The 12,660-nt window shown below is 41.9% G+C and overlaps 1 protein-coding gene across 1 annotated transcript; it reads right to left on the bottom strand.

Annotated features, from left to right (window-relative positions):
• Positions 1-1,615: 1,615 nt before the first annotated feature.
• LOC141212752 (uncharacterized) lies at positions 1,616-11,899 on the bottom strand. The gene is made up of 6 exons (XM_073665063.1): positions 11,629-11,899; positions 11,398-11,499; positions 11,200-11,323; positions 11,028-11,116; positions 7,090-7,150; positions 1,616-3,722 (listed from the first exon to the last, which is right to left on the bottom strand). The coding sequence occupies exons 1-6, from the start codon at positions 11,866-11,868 to the stop codon at positions 2,131-2,133; spliced, it is 2,208 nt and encodes a 735-aa protein (XP_073521164.1). The 5' UTR covers positions 11,869-11,899; the 3' UTR covers positions 1,616-2,130.
• Positions 11,900-12,660: the final 761 nt, after the last annotated feature.

The following is a 12,660-nucleotide window of genomic DNA, read 5'->3' on the forward strand; positions in this document are numbered from 1 at the left end:
ATCAGGGGGAACCAGTGGATGTCGTGTATCTCGACTTCTCAAAAGCATTCGATAGCGTGCCACATAATAGGTTGGTATACAAAATGAGAATGATGGGGCTGGGGCAAAATGTTTGCAAGTGGGTAGCTAACTGGCTAAAGGATAGAAGGCAGAGGGTGGTTATAAATGGAATATACTCAGATTGGGTAAGCGTCACTAGTGGGGTACCACAGGGGTCTGTACTAGGCCCAATGTTATTTAATATCTTTATTAACGACATAGTCAACGGGATAAATAGTAAAATAGCAATATTTGCAGATGACACAAAGTTATGTAAAACAATTAATACAAAAGAGGATAGTGAAGACCTACAGAGGGATTTGGATAAGCTGGGTAGGTGGAGCATTAAATGGCAAATGAGGTTTAACGAGGAGAAATGTAAGGTCATACATATGGGAAGGAAAAATGGAAGTCACCAGTACTCACTGAATGGGAAATCATTGGGGAATTCAGAGATGGAGAAGGACTTGGGCATCTTGATTGATAGCAAACTAAATTGGAGTGCCCAAAGTCAGGCCGCTGCTGTAAGGGCAAACAGGGTAATGGGATGTATCAGAAGAGGTATAGCTGCAAAGGATGAGAACACTGTACAAAGCTCTGGTCAGACCACACTTGGAATACTGTGCTCAGTTATGGGCCCCAATATATAGAAAGGATATAAATGAGCTGGAAAAGGTACAAAGGAGGGCAACAAAATTAATAAGGGGAATGGAGGGACTGCAATACCCAGAGAGGTTGGCAAAACTAGGACTATTCAGCCTGGAAAAGAGAAGGTTGAGGGGGGACATAATAAATGTGTACAAATATGTTAGGGGACAGTATAGAGACCTTGCCCGGGATTTGTTCAAAAGGAGGGATATTATGGTAACAAGAAGGCATTCACTAAGACTGGAAGAGAAAAGGTTTCAGCACCAGCATAGGAAGGGGTTCTTTACGGTAAGAGCAGTGAGAATATGGAATTCACTGAGTGAGGAGACGGTAATGTCGGATTCACTACACCAGTTCAAGCGGGGACTGGATGCATTTCTAGATACCAGGCAGATTTCTGCATATACTTAAAAATAGAATAAAATAGTAGGTTGATACAGGGATTTATTCTGACTGCTGGTTTCAGAGTCGGGAGGGAATTTTTCCTCAGGTGAAGATTGGCCAAATCATTTGGGGTTTTTGCCCTCCTCTGGATCAACTTTAGCAATTACAGAACTAACAGGTCGAACTTGATGGACGCAAGTCTTTATTCGGCTTTACTAACTATGTAACATTGCTAGGCACAACTACCTGGGAGATAAACAGTGCTTGCGGACCAGCTAGGTGTTGAGGCTGATGGTGATGCTGAGCAGCATCAGCCCTGGCTGGACTGAAATGGGAGACCACAGAAGGTCCTGGACCCATTTCAAATCCACCACCAGACTGACGCCTAACAGAGGGTATATAAAATAGATATTCAACCAGACCCAAAAAATGCCTATTAGGTATATCAGAAGATTATATGGAATTTGACCCAATTTCAATAGGGATTTCACATATTTTATTTAAAACTAGGAAACATATTGCATCCAAATGGATTAACCCCTCACCTCCAGAAATTAGTGAACGCAAAAACAGGGTAAATAATATTATCAGATTAGAAAAAGGGGTATATAAAAAATGAAACTCAATGAATAAATTTGAGAAAATATGGGGCTTATGGTTGGATACACCTGGAATGCCATCAAGGGGGTTATTGTTGGAGAGACAATGACTTATGGGAGAAGGAGGCTAATGGCGAGGTCTAATGTTTCATTGTAATGTATATTGGAATTCATTAAATGTGGTATGGGTAATATAGCACACCTATATGTGTATAGGATTATAATGTTTATTACAATATTATGGTTATATAAGAGATTTCAAGAATGTTAATTGTAAGATATAGTAATTGCAAGTTATCAGACGGTAATGGGCAAGCTGAAAGGATATATAGGAGAGATGCACGTATGTCATCCTATGGTATGTTATTTTATTATTGTATGTACTGGTTTCCTGTTTTGTAAAAAAAAAAAAACTAATGAAAAACATCTCAATAAAAATGTATTGGATTAAAAAAAAAGATTAGAAAAAAGGCTTCTCCCCTATGTGGGTTCTCTGGTGCCTAATCAAATTGGATTTCTGGTTAAAACATTTTCCACATTCTGAACAGGAAAAAGGCTTCTCCCCTGTGTGAGTTCTCTTGTGACTATCAAGAATCATTTTACAATTAAAACATTTCCCACATTCTGGACAGGAAAGGGGCTTCTCCCCTGTGTGGGTTCTCTGGTGCTTAATCAAACCTGATTTGTGGTTAAAACATTTCCCACATTCTGAACAGGAGAAAGGCTTCTCCCCTGTGTGGGTTCTCTTGTGACTATCAAGATTCATTTTACGATTAAAACATTTCCCACATTCTGAACAGGAAAAGGGCTTCTCCCCTGTGTGGGTTCTCTGGTGCTTAATCAAACCCGATTTCTGGTTAAAACATTTCCCACATTCTGAACAGGAAAAGGGCTTCTCCCCTGTGTGGGTTCTCTGGTGCGTAATCAAACCTGATTTGTGGTTAAAACATTTCCCACATTCTGAACAGGAGAAAGGCTTCTCCCCTGTGTGGGTTCTCTGGTGCCTAATCAAATTGGATTTCAGGTTAAAACATTTTCCACATTCTGAACAGGAAAAAGGCTTCTCCCCTGTGTGGGTTCTCTTGTGATTATCAAGAATCATTTTACGATTAAAACATTTCCCACATTCTGAACAGGAAAAGGGCTTCTCCCCTGTGTGGGTTCTCTGGTGCTTAATCAAACCTGATTTGTGGTTAAAACATTTCCCACATTCTGAACAGGAGAAAGGCTTCTCCCCTGTGTGGGTTCTCTTGTGACTATCAAGAATCATTTTATAATTAAAACATTTCCCACATTCTGAACAGGAAAAGGGCTTCTCCCCTGTGTGGGTTCTCTGGTGCTTAATCAAACCTGATTTCTGGTTAAAACATTTCCCACATTCTGAACAGGAAAAGGGCTTCTCCCCTGTGTGGGTGCTCTTGTGTGTATCAAGATTCATTTTACGATTAAAACATTTCCCACATTCTGAACAGGAAAAGGGCTTCTCCCCTGTGTGGGTTCTCTGGTGGCTATCAAGATGATCTTTCCGGTTAAAACATTTCCCACATTCTGAACAAGAAAAAGGCTTCTCCCCTGTGTGAATTCTCTTGTGTCTATCAAGAAACTTTTTACGATTAAAACATTTCCCACATTCTGAGCATGAAAAAGGCTTCTCCCCTATGTGAAGTCTCTGGTGATCAACAAAAACTGATTTCTGATTAAAACATTTTCCACATTTGGAACAAAAAAATCTATTGTCCGCTGTGTGTATTTTTTGATGCTTAAGAATAGACTTTTCAAAGGTAAAACTATTTCCATTTTCTGAATGTGAAAATGGCTTCTTTGCTTTAGGAGCAGTTCGTTTTTTAATGCTTATTTTATTTTGATTTTCCTTAGTAGTCGGTAATGAATCAGCAGACAGGATGTGTTTCATAGAATCAGATGATTGATGTTTGCTGTGAAGGGATGATGGTATATCTGAAGTAATGGCATTCACTTCAATTGTATCCTGTGGGATCTCAAGATCGTCAGAATTAAAAATCTCCTGTCTCTCTGATCTTCTGGTACAGTCATCTGCCAAGAAAAAAAAACAATTATTAATTTTGAATAAAATGTCCCTGAAATTTATATTTTTGAACATTTCTACTTAAAATGTCTAAACAAACACATTCCTGGGCTATATGGTAATCCAGGGAAATGAAGAGATACATGCTCAAGTTTAAAAATCTATTTTATTAGACACAAATCTAAAATATAGAGGAATATTTAAAATATTTTAAATATTCCTCTATTTTTTAGATTTGTGTCTAATAAAATTGATTTTTAAACTTGAGCATATATCTCTTCATTTCCCTGGACTAGCATGTAGCCCAGGGATGTGTTTGTTTAGATTGATTTAGAAGTGGTATGCAATCTTTATTTATTTGTCTATGGGATTCTTGTGTTAATTGTACTTAAAATGTCTGTAGAAATGGGAAGTTATTGACAGAATGACAGTTCACAGTCTAATAGAAAACCTCATAGGAGGAACCAGTGGATCGTGGTGTCCAACTGTTTGTTCATTCTGCCTCCAAAATATGGAATAAGAAGCCATCAAACAATGTTATGTAGGCAAAAATAATAACAATAAAAACTTCTACTCATCTCACAAAAAACAAGTCCCCACTCAGGTCCATCATCTGTCAGTAGAAAAACAGAGGTTTCCACATTATTAGGCTCTTGAGAATCAACATGGCTTCCATAAACCAATCCAGTAATATCCGCTCTCCCAAAGTTAAGTTTCCCCCTCACTTCTGAGCCTTGCAGTGTGCCCAAAACAGATTTAGCATCCATGTATTTGGCATTACTATAGTGAGAAGAACCCACTTAATTTACGGTGTGTGTCTCCTGGAGCACAATCTGGGCAATATGGGTTGGGTAATAAAATAGCATATTTGCAATTTTCACTCTCCATCATCCACCGTGTGCTAATTTTTGGAAAGTGACTGTGAAGTCATAATAGTCACTTCTCCTATAGATTAATTCACTGAGGGTTATAATTTCCAAAATGGAGTCACTTGATGGGGATTTCTACTGCTCTGGTTTTCTGCCATTTTGTCATATTAGTGCTTCTACAAAAGGTGTGTACCATCTCCTCTGGGACATCTACTTCTCCTCCTGCTTCGACTTGTGTGACGTCTGCTTCTCTAACCAGGCACCGCCTTATTCATCTTGCAGGCAGCGCTGGTGATGGAGGAGACGTCAGAACCAGAAGCTCTGGGTGGCGCAGGCTCTGTCCACCACTAAGATTAGGGTTGCTGGGACCAGTAGTACCATCCAGTCTGGCAGTATGGGGGTGTGTGCTGTCCAGCTGGAGTAATCTGCTCCCTGCTTCAGCCATTTGGAAAGCACCGCACCCTACTAAAGCTGGAAGCATATTGCCGGAAGCTGCCAGATACAGCCTTGTTCTCCTCTGGTTCAGTCCTCTGTGCTCAGGTCCCGACTTGTGTATTTGTTTCCTGTTGTGACCTCGGCCCGTTTACTGACTACTCTTGTGTCTTCTGATTTTGTATTTTCTCTGCCCTCCTGGTTGTGACCCGGTTACCTGACTATTCTTCTTCCCATCTCACTCCACCGAATACCAGGTAACACCGTGGCCCAAGCCTAGGGGTCTCTGTGTTAGTCCAGATCCATGTAGAGGGGTTAAAGGGTGATGAGCAAAGTAATTTTTGAAATCTATAAACGGATAGATAAGGCAAGCCTGTTCGTGGTAGCCATCTTTTGAGCTTCCAGGTGACCATAAACAGCTCCCCCAATACATTGTGTCTGCGAACTATTCCAGCAAAATCTGCATTCCTAATAGCTAAATGTCACTCCTTCCCTTCTTAACCTGCCATGTGCCCAGACAGTAGTGTACAACCATATATAGGGTATTGTCAGATTCAAGAGAAGTTGAAAAATAATTTGTAAGGTCCATTTGTTTTCTATTATCCTTTGTGAAGAATTCCAAAGTTATCACCACATAAAGTGACACACGTCAGATTTGAAAAATGGCCCTGATTAGGAACAGAAAACTGGTTGCAGGAAGGGGTTAAAGCAGAGGAGTACTGAAGTCAAAAACTGACTATAGACAATAAAACATCTACTGAAATGATCAAACTCAACAGTCTTCATCAGAGAAAAATGAGTAACTAGTGGTGAAACCTCTCTGGGGTAATTAGAGTATGGGGCTCGGGGGCTCTTGGCAATCTAAACTATCGTATGGGACAATATTTTCTGTCAGATGAGAAGAAATTTTAGACATTGAAAGTGAACTTTTTTTATAATACTGCAGAGCTGAGGTGTCTTAAATTTAGATCTCGGACATTTGGAAGAGGCAATGGAGATCTTTCTGAAAGAACTACCAGGGAGTTACAGAGTCACTTAAGTGAGGCAGGCCAATCCCACCACAATGAAACTATCATACAGAATGAAGGTATAAAAAAAGAAAGAATATAAAAACATGTAACATCCCCAACAACAACGTATGTATGAAGGGAGAAATCCAACACTAAACTGGAGTTACACTAATTTATGGTGGACCATTGGAGCTACTATGAGTCCTGACCAGAAGAGTAGAGAAAGTATTAGTGCCCCCATTTCAGGAGAGATTGTGCAGTAATCTGAATTCCTTAGGATTGAAAACATAATGGAATTTATGACGTGGAGTGAATCCATGAAACCAGGGCTCGAGCCAACACATCTCCTGCAGGCGTGAATAAATGTATATTACAGCCATCAGCCGCACACAGCTTAGAGATGTATCATGGCACAGGTGTAATGCTTTTTGTATAGTTAATCGCGATCCTGTTTGAAGTTAATTGGTTTTAAAAGATATTGAAAAGTCAGGATAAAGGGAAACTCTGTTGTTATTGTAGAGAAATTCACACTGGGCCCTCACTGCACAATTAATGTTATCAATCATAAAAGTGAAGTTTGGCCAGAAAGACTGGACCTGGTCTTGTAGGGACCATATGAGGACATTCAGCAGCACAGAAGGGAGAGAAGGTAGATTCATCCTATAAGATATCAGGGTTCTAGGAAGCCAACAGCATCATTACCCTCTGCTTTCTCTTAGAGGTCCATCATAATATTTTTCTTCAAGTGATTTTCTAACTTGTCAGCACATTCTACGTACGCTGTCATTTAGCTTTATAGTTTACAGATCTGGGTAGGTAACAGTCAGCGTCTCCTAATCCCAGGGGGTAGGTGGATCCTCCAGGTTGTAAGTTCTATAGAAAAGGGCTTTCACAATTTCCCAAAGTAAATTGAACATTTTCGGACGGAGGAGAATGTTGTGATCTAGATGCAAAATGGTGATCACACGATTGTGATACGACCGGACTACACCACTGATAAAGCAGCCACAGCCGGTGACTGAGAAGAATCTGTGACTTCTCTGCATTTAGTGGTCACTACTCACCTGGGTAGTCATATGTAGGAATCTCCTCTTTACATCGCTCATCACCCCTCACATCTTCACCCTGAAACAAATATTATAAAAGTCAAAGACAGATGGAGAAGTCCCATGTATGATCAGTAGTGTTGAGCGATACCTTCCGATATCGGGAAATATCGGATCGGATTGGATCGGACCGATATCCAAAATGTATCGGATATCGCCGATTCCAATACCGGAAACCAATGCAAGTCAATGGGACACAAATATCGGAATAAAAATAAACCCTTTCTTTCCTTGTAGGTTAATTCTACATGAAGGAAAACAACTAAGAATAATGTAGAATGACATGAAAAGCCGGCAATTCATCAGCGGCATACACCGGTACCCGACAATTTAGAATAGAAAGAATAGAGCATCACACAGCTGAAGCTGTCGTGGGAACCATGGAAAGGTAAGGATGATGTTGCTTTATTATTTTACTTTTATTGCAGAAGACATTGGCTTCAGCTGGAATGGGCGTGATGGCAAGTATGGTTTAATTTAGAACATTAAAAAAATTGTGTGTTTATTTCAATTAAAGGACTTTATTCTGGGTGTTGTGTTTTTTAAATACTTTACTAGAAATTTATGGCGGTCATGTCTAATATTGGCGTGACCCCATGAATTTCAGGCTTAGGGCCAGCTGATAATGCCAAGCTGCCCTAACCCCTTTATTACCCAGTGAGCCACCGCACCAGGGCCCTGGATGAGTTGGGTACAGCGCCAGAAGATGGCACTTCTATGAACGCGCCATTTTCTGGGGTGGCTGCGGACTGCAATTTGCAGCGGGGGGCAGAAAGCTTGGGCCTCCCTGCGCTGTGGATTCCAGCCCCCAGCTGCCTAGTTGTACCTGGCTGGACACAAAAATAGGGCGAAGACCCACGTTTTTTTTTTTCTAATTATTTCATGAAATTCATGAAATAATTTAAAAAAAAGGGCTTCCCTATATTGTTATGTCCGGCCAGGTACAAATAGGCAGCTGGTGGTTGGGGGCAGCCCGTTTCTGGATGCTGTACCTGGCTGGCATACATAATTATGGCAAAGCCCACGTCAAAATTTTTGGGAAAAATTAATTAAAAAATAATAAAAACAAATAATAATTTAGGGACTGCATCTTTATTAACCCCTCACGTGGATGGCTTAATAAAGATGCAGTCCCTAAATGTGTTTTTTTTTTTAAATTTTATTGAATTTTTCACCAAAAATCTGACGTGGCCTTCGCCATATTTTTGTGTCCAGCCAGGTACAGCAGGCAGGAACGGGCTGCCCCCAACCACCAGCTGCCTATTTGTACCTGGCCGGGCACAATAATATAGGGAAGCCCTTTTTTTTTAATTATTTCATGAAATAATTAAAAACAAAAATACGTGGGGCTTCGCCCTATTTTTGTGTCCAGCCAGGTACATCTAGGCAGCTGGGGGCTGGAATCCGCAGCGCAGGGAGGCCCAAGCTTTCTGGGCCCCCCCCCGCTGCAAATTGCAGTCCGCAGCCACCCCAGAAAATGGCGCGTTCATAGAAGCGCCATCTTATGGCGCTGTACCCAACTCAGGCGCTGTACCCAACTCATCCAGGGCCCTGGTGCGGTGGCTCACTGGGTAATAAAGGGGTTAGGGCCAGCTTGGCATTATCAGCTGGACCTAATCCCGAAATTCATGGGGTCACGCCAATATTAGACATGACCGCCATGAATTTCTAGTAAAGTATTTAAAAAAACACAACACCCAGAATAAAGTCCTTTAATTGAAATAAACACACAATTTTTTAATGTTCTAAATTAAACCATACTTACCATCACGCCCATTCCAGCTGAAGCCAATGTCTTCTGCAATAAAAGTAAAATAATAAAGCAACATCATCCTTACCTTTCCATGGTTCCCACGAAAGCTTCAGCTCTGCTACATTGACATGACAGGCTGGATCGCAGCCGAAAGCTGCCATCCAGCTTGCCATGCCACAGACACTGAGAAGCGCAGGCATGCTTGCGCTCCTCAGTGTCTCGCTGTGACGGCATAAAGATGAGCCGAGGTCATGTCCAATGAACTCAGCTCACCTCATGCACGTCACTGACAGCGTGGGAAAATTCTCCTGCGCTCAGCGCTTGAGCAGGAGAGTTCTCTCACGCTGGGATGGCATTGAGATGACAGGCCATCCTTCATAGACACTGCAGAGCGCAGGCATGCTTGCGCTCTGCAGTGTCTCTGAAGGATGACAAGCTGGATGGCAGCGCTCAGCTGTGATCCAGCCTGTCATCTCAATGCCATTCCAGCGTGGGAGAATTCTCCTGCTCAAGCGCTGAGCGCAGGAGAATTCTCCCACGCTGTCAGTGACGTGCATGAGGTGAGCTGAGTTCATTGGACATGAGCTCACCTCATGCACGTCACTGACAGCGTGGGAAAATTCTCCTGCGCTCAGCGCTTCAGCAAGAGAATTCTCTCATGCTCACTGCATGCGCAGGAGAATTTTCCAACGCTGTCAGTAACGTGCATGAGGTGAGCTGAGTTCATTGGACATGACCTCAGCTCATCTTTATGCCGTCACAGCCAGACACTGAGGAGCTTCACTGAGGAGCTTCTCAGTGTCTGCGGCATGGCAAGCTGGATGGCAGCTTTCGGCTGCGATCCAGTCTGTCATGTGAATGTAGCAGAGCTGGAGCCGTCGTGGGAACCATGGAAAGGTAAGGATGAGGTTGCTTTATTATTTTACTTTTATTGCAGGAGATCGTTGGCTTCAGCTGGAATGGGTGTGATGGTAAGTATGGTTTAATTTAGAACAATAAAGAATTGTGTGTTTATTTCAATTAAAGGACTTTATTCTGGGTGTTTGTGTTTTTTTTTAACTTTGACTTTGGGGTTAGTAATGGGGGTGTCTTATAGACGCCTCTCCATTACTAACCTGGGCTTGATGTCAGCAGGCATTATAAGCTGACATCAACCCCAGCCCTATTACCCCACTGCCACCGCTACAGGGCAGTGGGAAGAGCGAGGCTAAGTGCCAGAATTGGCGCATCCTATGGATGCGCAATTTCTGGGGTGGCTGGTGTTTCTAGCCTGGGAGGGGGCCAATATTCATGGCACCCTTCCTGGGCTATTAATATCAGCCCCCAGCTGTCTGCCTAGCCTTTGCAAGCTATTAAAATAGGGGGGACCCCACGTCATTTTTTGGGGGGTCCCCGATTTTAATAGCTAGTAAAGGCTAGGTATTCAGCTGGGGGCTGATATTAGTAGCCTGGGAAGCTCCATGGGTATTACCCCCTTCCCAGGCTTCAAACATCTGCCCCAGCCGTCTGCTTAACCTCCGCTAGAGACTAAAATTACGGGGAACCCCACGCCAATTTTTTTTTTTAATAAATCCTTTATTTTAACACTAAATGACAAGTACAGTAATCAACACTGTCACTGTACTTCTTATATATGTGACTGACATGTTTCTATGCATCTAATCTATGTGTGATGCTCTATTCTTTCTATTCTAAATTGTCGGGTACCGATGTATGCCGCTGCTGAATTGCTGGACGGCTTTTTTAAAGAGACGGTGCATGAAAACATTATTATTTTTTTTAATAAATCCTTTAACACTAAATTACAAGTACAGTAAGCTGAGCGCTGCCATCCAGCTTGTCATCCTTCAGAGACACTGCAGAGCACAGGCATTATGGGAACTTCCGATTCCGGTATTCGATATTCTAAAAGTATCGGAACTCAGTATCGGAACTCCGATACCGCAAATATTGGTCGATACCAGATATTTCAGTATCGGAATACTCAACACTAATGATCAGCTCTAATCCTGTCATCCCCTCCGTTCTCACTACACAAATATAAAACATATAATACTGGTGGATAAAACAAGACTGAACAAAAGACCTTTACAGCCGTCTACACATCATAGGGGAGATCTCATGACATCTTCTCTGTATCTACCTGAGGAACATTGAGATCTTCTTGTTTACAGTCCTGACGAAGAAGAGGACGGGGACATCTCTCTGGTGTTGTCCTCTTACTGGATAGATCTGGAGGAAACACATACAGGGACTGAATTCATTCTTTACATACAGATAATTATAGGTTGTGTGTATTTAGTCCTGTCTATTACCTGGTGATGTGAGGGACTGGGGAACCTCCATCATGATGTTCCTGTACAGATCTGTGTGTCCTTCTAAATACTCCCACTCCTCCATGGAGAAATAGACAGCGACATCCTGACATCTTATAGGAACCTGATACATACAATGATACAGTCATCTCCCCGATCCCTTCATAGTGTTACTGTATAATGTCCCAGCAATGTCACCTCTCCAGTCAGAAGCCCAATCATCTTGTAGGCGAGTTCTAGGATCTGGTCATTGATGTCCTCATGTATCAGGGGGTGAGGTGGAGGTCCTGTGATTAATCTCTGGTTATGGAGAGACACATTAATAAATCTCACTACAGACATTTCCAGAGTCCTCACCTCTCCAGTTTTGTTCACCTGTTATTCCCATAGATAAGAATAATTAAATGTGATGTCATCAGAATCTCTCACCTCTCCAGTAAGCCGGAAGAGGATCTCTAGGGTGAGATGTAATATCCTCTCCGCCATCTCCATCTTGTCCCTGTCCATATCCATCTTTGATGGGTAAATCAGGAAAATTTTGTTATATAGAAGATCTTCACTGAGAGGATCTGATATTGTAGAGACCCGAATGAGGAGAAGATAAGCCAATGGAACATCATAAAAATCCTGTGCAATAATACAACTATTGGAGATAACGAGGGGAAACATATAAGGAGATTTATTATTTGACAGTATTTCGTTTTTTCTTTACATCTAGTAATAAAACCTATATATTTTAGGCCACAGACAACAAGCAGTTTCTTCCTCAGAGTCTGCAGCTGAATACGTTTCTCATAGACTCACTGTCAGGGAAATATTGAGAAAATATTAACAATTTCTCCCAAGCCCCTCTTCCCTCTCACCTCTTCCTTATCCACCATTTGGACCAAATCAACTGTTTCCATGCAATTTAACACATACAGCAGAAGTCACTTGTAGACAAATGCAGCACAAAAGGTGCTACTGACCCACTTAACATAGGAATGCATCTCCCCTTAGCACAGACCTGGGATAGGTTGACACCTTCCAGCAGGGGCAGAGATTGAAGGAAAACTCATTTAGGCTTCAAAGGGGTTTAACACAAACTCCAGGATGTCCGGAGCTGATACGAAATATGAAATATTGTAAGTTCTATAACTCCGCTAATAATGGGACCCATGTTTTTAGTGGCAGGGTCAGCCAAGGAACAATATGCTTATTTTATCGTAGCTGTGAGTCCCTCCGGGTAGCTGGGGTGCAAAAGTAACAAAATAACAGACAACAACTATGTCATGTGTGGTATCTAAAGGAAGGTAAATTCATAACGGAAAAAATGGTAGAGCCAGCCCCCTTAATGTCATCCCAGGTGCTGTGTGGGCAGTTCTACCCTTAGGCATAAAAGAATCCAAGGAGGATGGATGAGTATTCATTGCCAGGGGGGTATAGAGACTATAATAAACGGATCTTGTTCGATAACAGTCA

Source organism: Phyllobates terribilis, unplaced genomic scaffold (genome assembly GCF_046119375.1).
Source record: "Phyllobates terribilis strain yellow unplaced genomic scaffold, ASM4611937v1 Scaffold_183__1_contigs__length_3771566, whole genome shotgun sequence".
In the NCBI taxonomy this organism is placed as follows: Eukaryota; Metazoa; Chordata; class Amphibia; order Anura; family Dendrobatidae; genus Phyllobates; species Phyllobates terribilis.